Raw genomic sequence first — 20,983 nt, 5'->3', positions numbered from 1 at the left:
AGTCATCGAGTGGTTGACCAGTCTCGCGCTTTATCATGACAGTCAGTTTTCGGCTTTCTCTACTGAGGTGCTCATCCGGATGAACCAGGGCACAATCGTAGTAGTTCTCCCGGTGCCACCTTAGCCGATAGAGTGGAACGTAAGGTAGAAAAACACGGGAGCCAGGCAAACCCAACTATTGACCAAAGACATGATTCGGAGCTGATGCATATAAGGCCAAACTCGCGACGCCGAACACTCTCTAAGGTATTCAGACTATACCAAATATACCGGGCGGAGTAACGCCCTTGATAATGAACCCTAAATTTCCACGTACGTGCATTGGTCTGACGTGGCGAAATGCCAATAACGCCAGCATCCCTCTCGGTTATGTTGAGTATCCGGGGGGTGTGAAGCAACAAGAGACAGTAAGAAAGGTTTACACAGGGTCTTAATCTAAAAAGAAACCTTTGAGCGGGGCCCTGCTGCACATCTGCGCCTGTGTCTCCGTTGTGCCGTATCCTGGAAGGGTGTAGCACGATTGTCATCTGTAAAAGAGAAAAACTTAGGTGAAAGTCTTCGTGCAAAAAATTGATTATTCTTAATAGACCATTAAAATTCAATCTAAATAAGGTCAAGGTGAACTGTAGTCCTTTTTACATGCGGGAAGCCCCTAGCACCACCTATGGGGGTATATCCCTCAACCCAATCTCAGGTTTATCTGAGCTGTTACAACTAGGGGTGCGCCGGACTCGTCTAGCCGTGTCCGCGGTCTTGACGACCAATCATTTATACTAGTTGGAGAGGCCATTCGGTGCTCGGCTGTTAAAGCCGCCGCACGTTCTTCCGTACGTAAGGAACGCTCTGTGTTCCCGCTAACTATAATGATGCCATGTGGACCGGGCATCTTAAGCTTAAGATAAGCGTAATGTGGTACTGCGTTAAAACGAGCGAAGGCCGTTCTTCCGAGTAGTGCTTGATAGCCGCTTCGGAATGGAGCGATGTCGAAGGTTAACCTTTCACTTCGGAACTTGTCGGGCGAACCGAATACAACCTCTAGTACTAGAGAGCCCGTACAGCGGGTCTCTGGGCCTGGTATTACTCCTTTAAAGGTAGTATTACTTTGGCTGATTCTTGTCGGGTCTATCCCCTTTTTGCGGACTGTAACCTGATAATGAGATTAAGACTACTGCCACCGTCCATAAGGACTCGAGTGAGATGGTATCCGTCGATTATTGGGTCTAGTGCCAAGGCAGCCGATCGTCCGTGCCGGATACTAGTCGGGTGATCCCTGCGATCAAAAGTGACCGGGCAGGCCGACCAAGGGTTGAACTTGGGGGTGACGGGCTCCATGGCGCATACGTCTCGGAGTGCGCGTGTGCTCCTTCTCTTCGTTACGTGAATCATGTTCACTGTTTTGACCTCTGGTGGGAATTTTTCTGTCCCCCAGTGTTTTGCTGGCGAGGCTCATCCTCGTCATCACTTGGTGTCTCCCTCCTCTTGTGTTCGGCGTTTAGCTTGCCGGCCTGCTTGAAGACCCAGCATTCTCTGTTGGTGTGATTTGCAGGTTTGTCGGAGGTGCCATAAATCTGACACAATCTGTCTAGAATCTTGTTTAGGCTGGATGGTCCATCTCTGCTGCCTTTGAATGGCTTTTTCCGCTGACCGGGTCGAGAGTCCCTGAATCCGGCGTTTACCGCCATGTTGTCTGGGCTGTCTTCATGGTTTCGATGCTTGATTTTATTGCGTCGTGGTTTTCCATTGCCGTCCCTAACTTCGGATGTGCCTGGGTCGCTGGTGCCGCTACGGGCCAGCCAACTACCTTCGCCCGCGCAAAAACGGGTCATAAGGCTTGTTAGGGCTGCCATTGTCCTCGGTTTTTCCTGGCCGAGGTGTCTGGCGAGCCATTCGTCCCGTACACTGTGTTTGAAAGCCGCTAAGGTTTCGGCGTCCGGGCAGTCGACAATTTGATTCTTCTTAGTGAGGAATCTGTTCCAAAGCTTTCGGGCTGACTCTCCGGGCTGTTGAGTTATATGACATAAATCGTCTGCATCCGGAGGTCAAACATAAGTCCCTTGAAAATTAGCCCTAAAAGCATCCTCAAGCTCTTCCCAACTTCCAATTGAGTTTTCGGGGAGGCTCTTCAGCCAATGCCGAGCTGGTCCTTTCAACTTGAGGGGTAAGTATTTGATGGCGTGGAGATCATCTCCACGGGCCATATGGATATGAAGGATAAAGTCCTCAATCCAGACCCCAGGGTCTGTCGTTCCGTCGTACGCCTCTATGTTCACGGGTTTGAATCCCTCTGGGAATTTGTGATCCAGCACCTCATTGGTGAAGCATAGGGGGTGCGCGGCACCCCTGTATTTGGATGTGTCATGGCGTTCTGACGGTTGTAGTGTTCTGTTTTGATTCTGCACCGGAGCGCGCTTCCTAGATCCGTAGATGGACCTGGTCATACCGGCTTTTTGATGCAAGTCCTCACGTGAATCGTGTGCTGACTTATGTGCGACATGGTTAGGGGTGGTCAATCTGGCTGATCAGCCATTTTATTTTTCGGCTGTATAGGTTCTAATGCCTCGTCATCGAATTCAGGCAGCAGCTTGCACTTTGGATAGCTCTTTGTGTGGCGACTGCCACCGTACTTTTCTTCAATGTCGAGCACTTTGTTCCATCTACTGTTGAGCGTATTCTGCGCGACCTTAAGCCTTTGCTTCTGCTTCTTCAGACTCCTTGCGGTGGCAATAAGCCTTCTATGGAGGTTCTCTTGCTCCATGTGCCTGTCCGGGATGATGTGTGCATCGTCGTCTGGACTGTTCTCCTCTCCGGAGACAGGTTGATTAGCTTTACCCTCGGCGTCGCCGTGATCGGACAGCGGCTCTGTACTATGTTCGCCGTCCGCTGGTTCATCCTGCTCTGTCGCTGGGTCCACATGGTCGTCGTTTCCTTTGGAGTCGACCGGGGTATTATTTTTTCCTGCGCTGTTATCGCTGTTTTTGCTGAGGCGGGGTCTGGAGCGGCGTCTACGCTGTCGCTTTTGTTGCTTCTCGAGGGAACTATCCTTTGCTGCATCCCTCCGTTCCTCGTCATTGTTTTCTTTTGGTGTATCCACCATGTATATATCGTGTGATAAATTGGCTGTCCAGCGCCCTGTGGGCGGTGGTTCCTGTTCCTCTCCTGCATCGTCGTCCATACCGTCGATGTCTTGAGAGTCGAAATCAAGCATGTCGGTTAAATCATCGACAATGGCCATTAAGTGGGTGGTGGGTGGGGGACGAATTTCTTCGTCGTCCGCTTCCCACTCGAGCCGGACAGAGTTCGGCCGAGGGTCTCCTGACAAGGAGAGAGACCTTAATGAATTTAGCGCATCGCCCAAGGGCGAGTGCTGAAAGATATCCACGGAGGAAAACTCCATGATCGGCGCCCAATCAGATTCGATAGGCACGGACGTAGGCGGTTCGGAGCCCGTGGCCGGGAACGAATCCAAGGATCCGGCCACACAGGTCTCGTAGGAGGTGAAATCAGTATTCGGCTCTATCGCCACTGAGTGTGCGGCCTCCGTGGTGGGGTCCATCCACCCGTCCACGGGCGGCGCAATCTGCTCCGGATTAAGGGCTGGAGTAGCCACATGTGTGATCTCCCGAACACCGTCCGGCGGCAGAGTTAAGTCATGCTCGTCGTGACCATGCGGCGCACCTGACATGGGCTCGAATCTGTCGAAGACCAAGTCTCCGCGGATGTCGGCAGTATAGTTTAAGTTTCCAAACCTGACCTGACGGCCAGGGGCGTAGCTCTCGATCTGCTCCAGATGGCCAAGCGAGTTGGCCCGCAGTGCGAAGCCGCCGAATACGAAGATCTGTCCGGGGAGAAAAACCTCTCCCTGGATTGCATCGTTGTCGATGATCGAAGGAGCCATCAAGCCTTACGGTGACGGCACAGTGGAACTCTCAATGAAAGCACCAATGTCGGTGTCAAAACCGGCGGATCTCGGGTAGGGGGTCCCGAACTGTGCGTCTAAGGCGGATGGTAACAGGAGGCGGGGGACAAAATGTCTACCCAGGTTCGGGCCCTCTCGATGGAGGTAATACCCTACTTCCTGCTTGATTGATCTTGATGATATGAGTATTACAAGAGTTGATCTACCACGAGATCGCAGAGGCTAAACCCTAGAAGCTAGCCTATGATTATGATTGTTGTTGTCCTACGGACTAAACCCTCCGGTTTATATAGACACCGGAGGGGGCTAGGGTTACACAGAGTCGGTTACAAGGGAGGAGATCTACATATCCGAATTGCCAAGCTTGCCTTCCACGCAAAGGAGAGTCCCATCCGGACACGGAACAAAGTCTTCAATCTTGTTGTAACGCCCACGATGCGGCTATATCTCCCACGTGTCGAGGCACGACTTAGAGGCATAACCGCATTGTGGTTTGTCGCAAGAAGGGTCATCTTCACACAATCCCATGTAATGAACAAGAATGGGATAAAAAGTTGGCTTACAATCGCCACTTCACACAATAAATAAATAAAACATACATCATTCAGAGTACGCACATAGGTCCGACTACGGAACCAAAAGAAAAGAAGACAACCCAACTGCTAGATCCCTCATCGTCCCAACTGGGCACCACTACTGATCAAAATGAAAAGAAACAACACAATGAACAAGATCTTCATCGAGCTCCCACTTGAGCTCGGTTGCGTCACCTGCACTGGTATCGTCGGCACCTGCAACTGTTTTGGAAGTATCTGTGAGTCACGAGGACTCAGCAATCTCACACCCGCGAGATCAAGACTATTTAAGCTTAAGGGTCGGAAAGGGTAAGGTGGGGAGGTTGCAGCAGCGACTAAGCATATATGGTGGCTAACATACCCAAATAAGAGCGAGAAGAGAAGCAAAGGAACGGTCGTGAACTAGCAATGATCAAGAAGTGATCCTGAACTCCTACTTACGTCAAACATAACCCAGAAACCGTGTTCACTTCCCGGACTCCGCCGAGAAGAGACCATCATGGCTACACACGCGGTTGATGTATTTTAATTAAGTCGAGTGTCAAGTTCTCTACAACCGTACATTAACAAATTCCCATCTGCCACATAACCGCGGGCACGGCTTTCGAAAGATAAATACCCTGCAGGGGTGTCCCAACTTAGCCCATTATAAGCTCTCACGGTCAACGAAGGATATTCCTTCTCCCAGGAAGACCCGATCAGTCTCGGAATCCCGGTTACAAGACATTTCGACAATGGTAAAACAAGACCAGCAAAGCCGCCCGAATGTGCCGACAAATCCCGATAGGAGCTGCACATATCTCGTTCTCAGGGCACACCGGATTGTCCAAGCTTCCGGTAGGCCAGCCCAGAGTTGCCCCTGGTGGCCACCGGCGACTGACGGGTTGGACCAACACTCAGAGGAGCACTGGCCCAGGGGTTTAAAATAAAGATGTCCCTTGAGTCTGCAGAACCCAAGGGAAAAAGGCTTAGGTAGGCGAATGGTAAAACCAAGGTTGGGCCTTGCTGGAGGAGTTTTATTCAAGGTGAACTGTCAAGGGGGTGCCATCAATCACCCAACCATGTAAGGAACGCAAAATCAAGGAACATAACACCGGTATGACGGAAACTAGGGGCGGCAAGAGTGGAACAAAACACCAGGCATAAGGTCGAGCCTTCCACCCTTTACCAAGTATATAGATGCATTAATTAAGATAAGAGATATTGTGATATCCCAACATAATTATTTTCCAACAAGGAGCAATCTTCAACTTCACCTGCAACTAACAACGCTATAAGAGGGGCTGAGCAAAAGCGGTAACATAGCCAAACAACGGTTTGCTAGGAAGGGTGACAAAGGTTAGAGGTTCATGGCAATTTGGGAGGCTTGATAAGCAAGTGGTAGGTAGCGCGGCATAGCAATAGAGCGAACAACTAGCAAGCAAAGATAGAAGTGATTTCGAGGGTATGGTCATCTTGCATGAGATCCCGCAAGGAAGAAGAACGAGTCCATGAAGAAGACAAGCGGACGTAGTCGAACGAAACCTCACAACTCCGGAACAAAACCGAAGGAAACGAGAGAAGCAACCCGGAAAGAAACAAACAACAAAGTAAACAACCACCACATAAACATGGCATGATGCACAATCAAGTATGATGCATGTCCGGTTTAATGAGGCATGGCATGGCAAAGTGCAACAAACAACACTACAAATTAAGTGGAGCTCAATATGCAACGAGTTGTATATTGACGAAACGCCACCTTCGAGTTATTTAGTTCGCTCTTGTTTAAGTAACCAACAATATTAAATGTTGTTAACCATGGCAAGGGGTGAAGCATAATTAAACAACCTATCTAGGCAAGTTTAAATGAGGCCGGAGATAACAAACGACAAAACCGGAAAAATCCCCATATGTCATATTTTGAATTTGCTATTGTTCTGCCATAAACACAATTTTAATGTTGTTAAACAGCAAAATAAAGTGCACCATGTTAATCTATGCATTTTTCTACCCCATTTACATATAAAGTTTATTTAAATCCGAGCTACGGTTATTTAGTTATGAATTAAAGCATTTAGCATGTTATTTGAGCAAATTTAATCAAACAGCATTTTAAACAATTTTAACATGGGTGAAAGTGGCATATTATGAAACTAGATTAAAAACTAAGCATTTCACATATATGAAGTTTTTATATATGATGCATAGTTCGTGAGATATTACATGCATGATGTGGAGGGTTTTTCTGTAAAAACAACAAAACCCGGGATAATAACTAAATTCGCTGGGAGGGGAAAAAAACATATCGGGCCAAATCTAGCTGAACTGGGCCAGCTACTGCGAGCGCTGCACACGGGTGGGCTTCGGTGGGTGTCTCACCACAGGCCAGATCTGGCTTGCTGGTGGAGAGGGGGCGGCTGGGCCGGATGAGGCTGGGGCGGCGCTGGGCCTTGGTCAACGCTCTCGAGAACGAGCGCAGCTGCTCGGTGTTCAGGCGCGCGGGACGAGCAGAACTCCTGCTTGAAGAAGAGGAAGCAGAAGCCGGCGCGACGACAAGCAGGGGACGCAGCGGCGGCCTGGAGGCGGGGACGAGGCTGGGAACGCAGGGCCTCGCCGGATCTTGCGGAGACAGCGACGAACTGAGCAGGGCGGCGGAGGAGCTGCAAGGACATGGCCGGGGAACAAATTCAGAGAAGCCGCGGTGAGGGAGGAAGGAGATACGAGGAGGAAAGGGACGGGCAGAGGGAGGCGGACCAGGATCCGGGCGTGGGGTTTCCGTTCCCGGCGCCGGAATGGAGGGGGGGGCGCACCGGCGAGGAGAGGAGCGCTCGGGCGCTGCTGCTTCTTGGGGTTGGAGCACCGGGCACACTGGACAGGCGCGGAGAGGACGGGGCTCCGCTGGGACGAGGGAGGAGGCGCACGGCTGCTGGTGGCGTTGGTGCTCCTGCGGCGTTCATGGCGACGGGCAGAGGACTTGAGGCCGCGGCGGGGTCGAGCTGCTTGACGGCGGGGCCATGGCGGAGCTCCTCTCCTCCGGATCGAATAGGAAGGAGAAGGCAGCAGGGCGATGGCGTCTGACGAGGCCGGTCGAAGACGGCGGCCTCAGGCAAGGGAGCTCGGCCTCCTGGATCAAGAGGGAGCGCAGGAACTCGGGCGCCGTGGTGCTCTGCTCCCCGGCGAGCTCAGGCGAGGCAAAGGGGATCCACGGGCGTGTGGAGCTGCTACTACGGGTGCGAGGAAAAAACAGAGGAGGCCGAGGGCGCTCCTGCGGGGATGGGGCTGCTCTGGTTGGGGTGGAACTTGGGCGACGACGAGGGAATTGGTCCGGTTGGAAATTCGAGGGAGGATTTTGGATCGGCGAAGAACCCGACGTGGGAGGAGACAACAGGAGTGGCGGCGCGAGGAGGATGGGACATCTCCCTAGATTTTAGGGTTTGTCCATATTTATATTAGGGGTCTTTATATAGGGAAAGAAAGGGGTATTTTGGATCATCTGATTAAAATCGGACGGCTGAGAAAATATAGTTTAGGAAGTCCAATGAAGAAAACGGTGATGTTTTGTAGATGTTTGGGGATGATCCGAATCCAACGGTCACAACAAATCGGGTCGGGTACGGGACAACTTCGGACACGCCGGAGGGGATCGCGGGCTGACGAGAGAGGTTAGTTGGTTTGACAAGAGGGAACCGAAAACACGGTTGGTCTCAGAACGGTCAACGAAGACAAGGGGAACGCGGCAACTACGAACGAATGCAAATTTTTAAAACATGACGGCAACGAAGTGCCGATGCAATGCAAATGATGAGATGATGAACACAACACACAAAATAAATAACCGTGCTGACACGCAAAACATGGAACGCATCTGGAGCGTCGGTCTCGGGGCGTTACAACACTCCACCACTACAAGAGGATCTCGTCCCGAGATCTAGGATGGCGCCGGAGAGTAACGGAAGGGGAAGAGGTAAAACAAATTGCTTCTTGACAAATGAGTGAAACCAAAGAACCTTTAGAGATTGAACACTTGAAAGAAGAATACGACAGAGTTGATCAAAATTTAAAACACTCCGTTATCAAAGAGGAACAAGGAACCTTATAAGAACCTTGTAGGTTGAAAAGCATGGAAAAGAGCTTAACGGATCAAAAGGAATATGAAAACACACCGGTAGAAAAGAGAAACAAGGAACTCCATGAAAACCTTGAGGTTAAGTGACACAATAGATATTTAAACCACTCCGGTTAAAACAAGATAGAGAAGGAATAAGAATGATAAAATTTGGGCAGCACTCCAACTGTAAATGGAAGGAATTGAACATGATCTTGACAAGATGAGAGGATACTCGATGAAATTAACAACACATTGCCGCCGGTACTAATGAAAGAATGGCACAAGGGGTAAGAAAGATTTCAGACAACACTCCGGTTGAGGGAGGAGACAAAACTTGACAGAATGGGAAGAACTTGAAAAGAGGGCACGACACTCCGGTTAAACGGATAAGAAAGGAAAAATTATATGATCTTGACAAAACAAGATGATTGGTCGAAGAGGGCAACATCACAATGCCTCCGGAAACAATGCATGATAGTTAGATAGTTGGAATGAATATAACGAAGAATGAAACCAACATCTCCTACCATGAATGAATTTAAAGGAGCATCCTTACGAAGTAGGATTGAACGGAGTTGTTGGAAAAATCAACAACGAAAGAACAAGCTTGTTGTGGGCTTAAGGAAAACATCTCAAAAACTTGAGGTGAAATTCTGCCACTAACGGAAAACAATAGATTGGATTGATATGAACAAGGAAACGAGAAACTTATTTCGCCGGGAGGATAAATGAAGAACTTGGGTCATTTATGAGCACCATAAATAGCAAAAATCCTTAGGGAAAGCTTTAGGTGAAACATGACACAAGATAAATCCAACGAAGAGATTGATGGATTTAAAATACCTCATTCTTAACAACAAGTGAATCATGAAACGCGAACTCAAACTGTCAAGAATGACATAACACCGCCTCAAATGATAAGGTAGAACGAATTGCACTTTAGAATGCAAGATGAAGAATGCTTGGACTCCACAAAACAAAACATGTGTTGAGCACCATGTTTATTTAAGAGTATAGCTTAGCGGATCTTAACTTCGAGAAAATCTTGAAGAACAATCGGACGGCTGAAAAAAATCCTTGATGAACCACCATGTAGAGCCTCCATGAAGAACTCCGGCAATAAAAGGATGATAAAAAGAAAGAGAAGTTAAAAACACAAGGTGAAGCCTTGCAATGATTTAGATGGAGCTTCGGGATGATATTACCGATAAAACTTGGAACTCCGGAAAGAAAAGATGAACAACTTGCAACCGAGGATTTGATATCATGAACGAACTCCGGAAGAAGGAATTAATCACTTGGAGGAAACAAGAGTAAGAATTACATTACGCGTATCCTTCACCAATTTAGATTGATGACAACAACGGATTTGACATACTACTTATTCTCGTAGAAAGGATTAAGATAGATATAGCGCAAACTTGTGAAGGTCTTCATCGAACCACCGGTAGGATTGAAACAACGAATAAATTAATATGAGGACATAGGAAAAAGGAATCTTGAACGAACCACCGTAAGAATTGAAAATGAATGAAGAAAAGAGAACGAATCACCGTAAGAATTAAAGAATGCGCGAAAATACGAATAGATCATGAGCTGACTAGAGGATACTTGAACGATGCACCGGGAGAATATGGAGATGAACGAAGAGACATCAATTTAGAATAATTGGAGAACGAAGCTGAAAACTTAGAATGAAGAAATCTTCTGAAATGATGGCCTTTGGATGATCAAGAAATGAAAACAACTCATGAAATGCTCCGGATGGGTATGAGAAGAATTCTCACAATCGAAAACAATTATGAGAGGATGGCATAAGCTAGAATCATGAATCTTCAAGAGAACGGACCAAGATTTAGGAGAAATTCTTCTTCGGTCTTCAAATGTTGAGAATGACGATGAGAAACACCATCAAGAATTATTGAGGCACTCCAGAATGAAAATTAGAAATGTTGAACCAACAACGAAAAGAATTTGAAAGATCTTGGAGAAAGAAATATGACTGATGATAAATCATTCTTACGTCAAACTTTGCAAAGAATTTGAGAATAACTCCGGAAAAATTAGAAGAGTCAGGTAAGATCCTGCGAAAAGACCTGTGGGTTAGGGCCCACTCAAGAGAAACACCGTTGAAATGATTAAAAGAAAGATTGCGCCGGATGAATTAAATGAGTTGAATGAGATAACAAACTCGAAATAGCTTGAACAGATTAGGAATGAAAACATGAATCTCCTGAGGCGTCTTCAGTACTCCGGAACAATTGAATAGCACGCGAAGAATGATTAAGAGTTGCACCGGCATGAGAAAACATTTGAAACGAGGAAAGGATATGATCGACAAAGCTTGAAATAAATCCATCGGAGAAGAAAATAAACGAAGAATAATAAACTTGAAGAACATCTGAGAACCACCGGGTAAGAACATTGATTGAAAAGAATGAAGGGACTTCACGTGAGTAAAATGGATACTTGGTTAAGAAATCTGAGTCCTAGAAGAAATAGGGTGGGAGGGCAGGAAAACAAAGGCAATTTGGGGCAGATGAAACAAACAACGTTGAGAAAACTTATTATTGATCTTCCGAATGGGGAGAATGACTGGATGCACTTGAAGAGAAACACGCCGGTTGGAAAAGAATTAACATGACGATCTCGATGATCAAGAAGGATTATCATACACATAGAAATATGAGAACACCACTTAGGAAAGGTATGGATTCAACATTTGACTTCGAAGCAACTCGAATACCACAAATAACACAAAACAAAGGATTTGGCTTGCAGAATAAGCCGGAACAAACATATGATAGAGATTTCGTCCGAAGTTTTCGTGGTGGGGCCCACACGGGCTCGATCGTACAACACCATCATGTACAAGGCAGTGCACATGACATACGAAGCGTCCCCGAGTCGGCATAGCCAAGGACTCTTTAAGACACTACGAGACCACTGTAAAACCAACCGTGTACAGGCGGACCACTAGACGTCGAACCCCAATCTCATATCATGCGTCTGTCGGAAAGATATCCTAAGAGCTACTTGAATTCCCACTTATAAACTCCCGAAACTTTCTGGTTATGCAATCTGGTGTTGGGGATACAGGGGACACAAAATATATCACCCAAACTAGCAATCCCTAGATCCAGCTGTATCCATCCGTCAACACATAACCAAGAAACCTTCGGAAATCGTTTACCTCAACCTTCGAAAAAACATCCGTTATACTAGTTATGGCAATACTCCCGAACTCCCGCCCCAGTACTGGGTGGCGTCGAGATGATCTCACCAACAACTGCATAAAAGAGATTTCGATGTCGGCGAAACTCAGGTATTCCAGAACTGCAACGATAAAATTGTGACGACAACACCTCGGAGCTCAACTCCCCGGGACACTGCCACAACCCCTAAATGTCAAGAGGCACCAAGAACAATGTTCTCGTCACAAAACCATCGGAACGATTCCAAGATACCCGCGTGATCCTAAAAAAAATTTAGTGAAATTTGAGGAGAGAAAAGTCAAAACTTCTACGTCAGGAGACCTCACCAGAGCGACGAAGGGACTGAGGAGTAAAAAGAATTCTACTCTCCGGTATATATAATCCTAAGACTCAGAACATTTTTGTTCTAGACTCAACAACGCCAGCGATTCGATCAAGCAGGGGGCTCCTAAGTCGGGGATGGCTCTGATTACCAACTTGTAACGCCCATGATGCGGCTATATCTCCCACGTGTCGAGGCACGACTTAGAGGCATAACCGCATTGTGGTTTGTCGCAAGAAGGGTCATCTTCACACAATCCCATGTAATGAACAAGAATGGGATAAAGAGTTGGCTTACAATCGCCACTTCACAAAATACATGAAAAAAACATACATCATTCAGAGTACACACATAGGTCCGACTACGGAACCAAAAGAAAAGAAGACAACCCAACTGCTAGATCCCTGATCGTCCCATCTGGGCACCACTACTGATCAAAATGAAAAGAAACAACACAACGAACAAGATCTTCATCGAGCTCCCACTTGAGCTCGGTTGCGTCACCTGCACTGGTATCGTCGGCACCTGCAACTGTTTTGGAAGTATCTGTGAGTCACGAGGACTCAGCAATCTCACACCCGCGAGATCAAGACTATTTAAGCTTAAGGGTAGGAAAGGGTAAGGTGGTGAGATTGCAGCAGCGACTAAGCATATATGGTGGCTAACATACCCAAATAAGAGCGAGAAGAGAAGCAAAGGAACGGTCGTGAACTAGCAATGATCAAGAAGTGATCCTGAACTCCAACTTACGTCAAACATAACCCAGAAACTGTGTTCACTTCCCGGACTCCGCCGAGAAGAGACCATCACGGCTACACACGCGGTTGATGTATTTTAATTAAGTCGAGTGTCAAGTTCTCTAGAACCGGACATTAACAAATTCCCATCTGCCACATAACCGCGGGCACGGCTTTCGAAAGATAAATACCCTGCAGGGGTGTCCCAACTTAGCCCATTATAAGCTCTCACGGTCAACGAAGGATATTCCTTCTCCCAGGAAGACCCGATCAGCCTCGGAATCCCGGTTACAAGACATTTCGACAATGGTAAAACAAGACCAGCAAAGCCGCCCCTATGTGCCGACAAATCCCGATAGGAGCTGCACATATCTCGTTCTCAGGGCACACCGGATTGTCCAAGCTTCCGGTAGGCCAGCCCAGAGTTGCCCCTGGTGGCCACCGGCGACTGAAGGGTTGGACCAACACTCAGAGGAGCACTGGCCCGGGGGTTTAAAATAAAGATGTCCCTTGAGTCTGCAGAACCCAAGGGAAAAAGGCTTAGGTAGGCGAATGGTAAAACCAAGGTTGGGCCTTGCTGGAGGAGTTTTATTCAAGGCGAACTGTCAAGGGGGTCCCATAAATCACCCAACCGCGTAAGGAATGCAAAATCAAGGAACATAATACCGGTATGACGGAAACTAGGGGCGGCAAGAGTGGAACAAAACACCAGGCATAAGGCCGAGCCTTCCACCCTTTACCAAGTATATAGATGCATTAATTAAGATAAGAGATATTGTGATATCCCAACATAATTATGTTCCAACAAGGAGCAATCTTCAACTTCACCTGCAACTAACAATGCTATAAGAGGGGCTGAGCAAAAGCGGTAACATAGCCAAACAACGGTTTGCTAGGAAGGGTGACAAAGGTTAGAGGTTCATGGCAATTTGGGAGGCTTGATAAGCAAGTGGTAGGTAGCGCGGCATAGCAATAGAGCGAACAACTAGTAAGCAAAGATAGAAGTGATTTCGAGGGTATGTTCATCTTGCCTGAGATCCCGCAAGGAAGAAGAACGGGTCCATGAAGAAGACAAGCGGACGTAGTCGAATGAAACCTCACAACTCCGGAACGAAACCGAAGGTAACGAGAGAAGCAACCCGGAAAGAAACAAACAACAAAGTAAACAACCACCACATAAACATGGCATGATGCACAATCAAGTATGATGCATGTCCGGTTTAATGAGGCATGGCATGGCAAAGTGCAACAAACAACACTACAAATGAAGTGGAGCTCAATATGCAACGAGTTGCATATTGACGAAACACCACCTTCGAGTTATTTAGTTCGCTCTTGTTTAAGTAACCAACAATATTAAATGTTGTTAACCATGGCAAGGGGTGAAGCATAATTAAACAACCTATCTAGGCAACTTTAAATGAGGCCGGAGATAACAAACGACAAAACCGGAAAAATCCCATATGTCATATTTTGAATTTTCTACGGTTCTGCCATAAACACAATTTTAATGTTGTTAAACAGCAAAATAAAGTGCACCATGTTAATCTATGCATTTTTCTACCCCATTTACATCTAAAGTTTATTTAAATCCGAGCTACGGTTATTTAGTTATGAATTAAAGCATTTAGCATGTTATTTGAGCAAATTTAATCAAACAGCATTTTAAACAATTTTAACATGGGTGAAAGTGGCATATTATGAAACTAGATTAAAAACTAAGCATTTCACATATATGAAGTTTTTACATATGATGCATAGTTCGTGAGATATTACATGCATGATGTGGAGGGTTTTTCTGTAAAAACAACAAAACCCGGGATAATAACTAAATTCGCTGGGAAAGGAAAAAACATATCAGGCCGAATCTAGCTGAACTGGGCCAGCTACTGCGAGCGCTGCACACGGGTGGGCTTCGGTGGGTGTCTCACCACGGGCCAGATCTGGCTTGCTGGTGGAGAGGGGGCGGCTGGGCCGGATGAGGCTGGGGCGGCGCTGGGCTTGGTCAACGCTCTCGAGAACGAGCGCAGCTGCTCGGTGTCAGGCGCGCGGGACGAGCAGAACTCCTGCTTGAAGAAGAGGAAGCAGAAGCCGGCGCGACGACAAGCAGGGGACGCAGCGGCGGCCTGGAGGCGGGGACGAGGCTGGGAACGCAGGGCCTCGCCGGATGTTGCGGAGACGGCGACGAACTGAGCAGGGCGGCGGAGGAGCTGCAAGGACATGGCCGGGGAACAAATTCAGAGAAGTCGCGGTGAGGGAGGAAGGAGATACGAGGAGGAAAGGGACGGGCAGAGGGAGGTGGACCAGGATCCGGGCGCGGGGTTTCCGTTCCCGGCGCCGGAATGGAGGGGGGCGCACCGGCGAGGAGAGGAGCGCTCGGGCGCTGCTGCTTCTTGGGGTTGGAGCGCCGGGCACACTGGACAGGCGCGGAGAGGACGGGGCTCCGCTGGGACGAGGGAGGAGGCGCACGGCTGCTGGTGGCATTGGTGCTCCTGCGGCGTTCATGGCGACGGGCAGAGGACTTGAGGCCGCGGCGGGGTCGAGCTGCTTGACGGCGAGGCCATGGCGGAGCTCCTCTCCTCCGGATCGAACAGGAAGGAGAAGGCAGCAGGGCGATGGCGTCTGACGAGGCCGGTCGAAGACGGCGGCCTCAGGCAAGGGAGCTCGGCCTCCTGGATCAAGAGGGGGCGCAGGAACTCGGGCGCCGTGGTGCTCTGCTCCCCGGCGAGCTCAGGCGAGGCAAAGGGGATCCACGGGCGTGTGGAGCTGCTACTACGGGTGCGAGGAAAAAACAGAGGAGGCCGAGGGCGCTCCTGCGGGGATGGGGCTGCTCTGGTTGGGGTGGAACTTGGGCGACGACGAGGGAATTGGTCCGGTTGGAAATTCGAGGGAGGATTTTGGATCGGCGAAAAACCCAAGGCGGGAGGAGACAACAGGAGTGGCGGCGCGAGGAGGATGGGACATCTCCCTAGATTTTAGGGTTTGTCCATATTTAGATTAGGGGTCTTTATATAGGGAAAGAAAGGGGTATTTTGGATCATCTGATTAAAATCGGACGGCTGAGAAAATATAGTTTAGGAAGTCCAATGAAGAAAACGGTGATGTTTTGTAGATGTTTGGGGATGATCCGAATCCAACGGTAACAACAAACCGGGTCGGGTACGGGACAACTTTCGGACGCGCCGGAGGGGATCGCGGGCTGACGAGAGAGGTTAGTTGGTTTGACAAGAGGGAACCGAAAACACGGTTGGTCTCGGAACGGTCAACGAAGACTAGGGGAACGCGGCAACTACGAACGAATGCAAATTTTTAAAACATGACGGCAACGAAGTGCTGATGCAATGCAAATGATGCGATGATGAATGCAACACACAAAATAAATAACCGAGCTGACACGCAAAACTTGGAACGCATCTGGAGCGTCGGTCTCGGGGCGTTACACTTGTATCTTCATAGTCTAACAGTCCGGCCAAAGTATATAGTCCGGCAGTCCGAGGACCCCCTAATCCAGGACTCCCTCAACCATCCACTTGCCCCCGCTCCGGACATGCTTGTAATGGCTTTGCGGAGAGGATGAGAACTTGGGCGCTGGAGCTCGAGTGCGTATGAGTGGGCAGGGGAAGAGGAAGGCGTGGGTGAAAAAGATGAATACTTGTCCCTTTATAAGGGCGGAAGAAACTATGCGCCTCCCCACCTGCCTGGTAAACTCGCTTATTCCCCAAGCGCCGTAATTGATGGCGCGGTTGGGTTACCCACACCCGTATTGATGAGAATCCCGTGATAAGGGGACACGATCTCTGCTTTGACAAGACATGCCAAGAAAACCGCCTCGCAATATGTGCAGTAGCAGGTTGAGAAAAACGGTTCGAATAATGACCGGGCCATGGCGTGATGTCACGCTATGAAATGTGTCAGCAGATTCGATTTGTGGGATATTATAACTCTCTACGATGGTATGTGGAATTTTTTTTGTAGAGCCGGGCACGATCCTTGTGTTCGAAATCTTCTATGGAGTATTCGGAGGAAGAACCTGCCTTGCAATGCCGAAGACAATCTGCGCGCCGGACTCATCGTCATTGAAGCCTAGTTCAGGGGCTACTGAGGGAGTCCTGGATTAGGGGGTCCTCGGACAGCCGGACTATATCCTTTAACCGGACTGTTGGACTATGAAGATACAAGATTGAAGACTTCGTCCCGTGTCCGGGTGGGACTCTCCTTTGCGTGGAAGGCAAGCTTGGCAATTCGGATATGTAGATCTCCTCCCTTGTAACCGACTCTGTGTAACCCTAGCCCCCTCCGGTATCTATATAAACTGGAGGGTTTAGTCCGTAGGACAAGAACAATCATAATCATAGGCTAGCTTCTAGGGTTTAGCCTCTACGATCTCGTGGTAGATCAACTATTGTAATACTCATATCATCAAGATCAATCAAGCAGGAAGTAGGGTATTACCTCCATCGAGAGGGCCCGAACCTGGGTAAACATTGTGTCCCCCGCCTCCTGTTACCATCTACCTTAGACGCACAGTTCGGGACCCCCTACCCGAGATCCGCCGGTTTTGACACCGACAGCAGGAGGACGGCAAGGTTTGTTGCCGGGTAATGATGTTTACTTTAAAGTAACAAGGATTCATTCCTTGGTGTGGACCTCGCTCACAGACAAAAGAAACCCGGCAAAACACCCTTTTCTTCATTAATACGTTATTAACAAGTACAATTCATACGGAATGTATACATGGGCAAGGGGATTACAAGGTTTAAATCTAACAAGTGCCTGCAGGCTTAAAAACTAAAAAGAGATAAGATGCCCGTAATCCCTTTCTTGTCCCTCTCCTCAGGAAATGGGTCAAGATTACAGGAGGGCAAAAGGAGCGCCTAGGCGAGGTACGAGCAGCAGAAGACACCAAGAGAACATCCCGGTGGCTGTCCGGAAAAGGGCTGGTGACGATGGTGCCGGGAGAAGAGCCAAAAGATGAGGCAGTGGGCCGGTAATAAGCGATGAAGGAGTCGGTGCCCGCGTACTCTGATTTGACGGCCCGCCACACTCCTTCTTCGTCCTTGATATGTCTCCGTCATATCTACTTTTCCAAACACTTTTTCCCTCGTTTTGGACTCTAACTTGCATGATTTGAATGGAACTAACCCGGACAGACGCTGTTTTCAGCAGAATTGCCATGGTGTTATTTATGTGTAGAAACAAAAGTTCTCGAAATGACCTGAAACTTCATGGAGATCATTTTTGGAAATAATAAAAAATACTGGCGAAAGAATCAAGGCCAGGGGGCCCACACCCTTTCCACAAGGGTGGGGGGCACGCCTGCCCCCGTGGGCGCGGCCCCTCCCTCGTGGGCCCCCTGGAGCTCCACCGACCTCAACTCCAACTCCATATATTCGTGTTCGGGGAGAAAAAAATCAAAGAGAAAGATTCATCACGTTTTACGATACGGAGCCGCCGCCAAGCCCTAAACTCTCTCGGGAGGGCTGATCTGGAGTCCGTTCGGGGCTCCGGAGAGGGTAATCCGTCGCCATCGTCATCATCAACCATCCTCCATCACCAATTTCATGATGCTCACCGCCGTGCGTGAGTAATTCCATCATAGGCTTGCTGGACGATGATGGGTTGGATGAGATTTATCATGTAATCGAGTTAGTTTTATTAGGGTTTGATCCCTAGTATCCACTATGTTCTGAGATTGATGTTGCTATGACTTTGCTATGCTTAATGCTTGTCACTAGAGCCCGAGTCCCATGATTTCAAATCTGAACCTATTATGTTTTCATGAATATATGTGAGTTCTTGATCCTATCTTGCAAGTCTATAGTCACCTACTATGTGTTATGATCCGGCAACCCCGAAGTGACAATAATCGGGACCACTCCTGGTGATGACCGTAGTTTGACGAGTTCGTGTATTCACTATGTGTTAATGCTTTGGTCCGGTACTCTATTAAAAGGAGGCCTTAATATCCCTTAGTTTCCACTAGGACCCCGCTGCCACAGGAGGGTAGGACAAAAGATGTCATGCAAGTTCTTTTCCATAAGCACGTATGACTATATTTGGAATACATGCCTACATTACATTGATGAATTGGAGCTAGTTCTATGTCACCCTATGTTATGATTGTTACATGATGAACCGCATCCAGCATAATTCTCCATCACCGATCCAATGCCTACGAGCTTTTCACATATTGTTCTCCGCTTATTTACTTTTCCGTTGCTACTGTTACAATCACTACAAAACCCAAAAATATTACTTTTGCTATCGTTACCGTTACTTCCATACTACTTTGCTACTAAATACTTTGCAGCAGATACTAAGTTATCCAGGTGTGGTAGAATTGACAACTCAACTGCTAATACTTCAGAATATTCTTTGGCTCCCCTTGTGTCGAATCAATAAATATGGGTTGAATACTCTACCCTCAAAAAATGTTGCGATCCCCTATACTTGTGGGTTATCAAGACTATTTTCTGGCGCCGTTGCCGGGGAGCATAGCTCTATTCTTTGAGTCACTTGGGATTTATATCTGCTGGTCACTAAGAAGAACTTGAAATACGAGAAAACAAAAATTTATCCCTCAACTACGAAGGGAGGTAAGGAACTGTCATCTAGCTCTGCACTTGATTCACCTTCTGTTTTGAGTAAGCTTGCGACACCTAAACCTGCTTCTGCTATTAACTCTGATATGTCGCATGTTATTGATGATGCCACTTCTACTATGCATGATACTTATGATGAAACTACTTCTATGCTTGATATACTGTGCCACTGGGTGAATTTCTTGATGAACAACTTGCTAGGGCTAGAGAGAATGAAATTATTGAAACTGATAATATTGATGAAAGTGATGATGAAGACTCTTCCAATAAATATGAATTGCCTGTTGTGCCTGAGGGCTATGTTATGGATGAAGAAACTGCTAGAGACTTTCTTGCTTGCAATGATAGAAGTGATCTTAAGAAATTATTAGCTAAGCTTAAACAAAAAACTCTGAATGCTAGAATGAAATACGATCCTGCTTATGCTACTTCACCTATCTTTGTTACTGATAAGGATGATGAATTCTCCATTGATCCTGATATAATTACTTTGGTTGAATCTGATCCTTTCTATGGCTATGAATCTGAAACTGTTGTGGCACATCTTACTAAATTAAATAATATAGCCACCCTGTTCACTAATGATGAGAAAACTCGCTACTATTATATCCTTAAAATATTTCCGTTCATATTAAAGGGTGATGCTAAGATATAGTTTAATTCTCTTGATCCTGGTTGTGTGTGTAGTCCCCAGGATATGATCTATTACTTCTCTGCTAAATATTTCCCCGCTCATAAGAAACAAGCTGCTTTAAGGGAAATATATAATTTTGTGCAAATTGAAGAAGAGAGTCTCCCACAAGCTTGGGGGAGGCTTCTCCAATTACTTAATGCTTTGCCTGATCATCCCCTTAAGAAAAATGAAATACTTGATATCTTTTATAATGGACTAACCGATGCTTCCAGAGACCACCTGGATAGTTGTGTTGGTTCTGTTTTCAGGGAAAGAACACCAGATGAAGCTGAAATCCTATTGAATAATATGTTGACCAATGAAAATAATTGGACACTTCCTGAGCCAACTCCTGAGCCTATTCCTAAACCAACTCCGAAGAAGAGGGGTGTTCTGTTTCTCAGTACTGAAGATATGCAAGATGCAAAGAAATCTATGAAGGAAAAAGGTATAAAAGCTGAAGATGTGAAGGATTTACCTCCTATTGAAGAAATACATGGTCTTAATTTACCGCCTGTTGAAGAAATATATGATCTTAATTCATCACCTATTGAAGAAACACATGGTCTTGATAACCCGACACAGGTAGTAAAGGTAAATTCTCTCTATAGATATGATAAAGTTGAAATCCCTCCTACTAAGTTTGCTAGCCAATGCCTAGATGAGTTTGATAATTTTATGGTTAAGCAAGAAGATTTTAATGCTTATTTTGGTAGACAATTAAAACAAAATGCTTATATGATTGAACACTTGAGTGATTATATGTGTAGAGTTAAAGGAGAACTTAAACTCATTAGTAAACATGCTTCTATGGTTACCACTCAAGTAGAACAAGTACTTAAAGCTCAGAATG

General features: G+C 47.2%; 1 protein-coding gene across 1 annotated transcript; it reads right to left on the bottom strand.

Annotated features, from left to right (window-relative positions):
- Positions 1 to 14,545: 14,545 nt before the first annotated feature.
- On the bottom strand, positions 14,546 to 15,818 carry LOC123167127 (uncharacterized). The gene is made up of 2 exons (XM_044584961.1): positions 15,214 to 15,818; positions 14,546 to 15,065 (listed from the first exon to the last, which is right to left on the bottom strand). Exons 1-2 carry the CDS (start codon positions 15,358 to 15,360, stop codon positions 14,742 to 14,744), a joined length of 471 nt encoding a protein of 156 aa, XP_044440896.1. The 5' UTR covers positions 15,361 to 15,818; the 3' UTR covers positions 14,546 to 14,741.
- Between the last annotated feature and the right edge of the window lie 5,165 nt (positions 15,819 to 20,983).

Source organism: Triticum aestivum, chromosome 1D (genome assembly GCF_018294505.1).
Source record: "Triticum aestivum cultivar Chinese Spring chromosome 1D, IWGSC CS RefSeq v2.1, whole genome shotgun sequence".
Taxonomy (NCBI): Eukaryota; Viridiplantae; Streptophyta; class Magnoliopsida; order Poales; family Poaceae; genus Triticum; species Triticum aestivum.
The sequence above is the reverse complement of the archived record's forward strand: the minus strand, read 5'-3'. Positions and strand labels throughout refer to the sequence as shown.

Excerpts from the sequence above, each read along its gene's own strand:
- LOC123167127 (XM_044584961.1), bottom strand. The coding sequence starts at position 15,360 with ATGAACGCCGCAGGAGCACCAATGCCACCAGCAGCCGTGCGCCTCCTC. Across the intron at positions 15,066-15,213 it reads GAGCGCTCCTCTCCTCGCCG|CTCCTCCGCCGCCCTGCTCA; the intron begins GTGCGCCCCCCT and ends ATGTCCTTGCAG.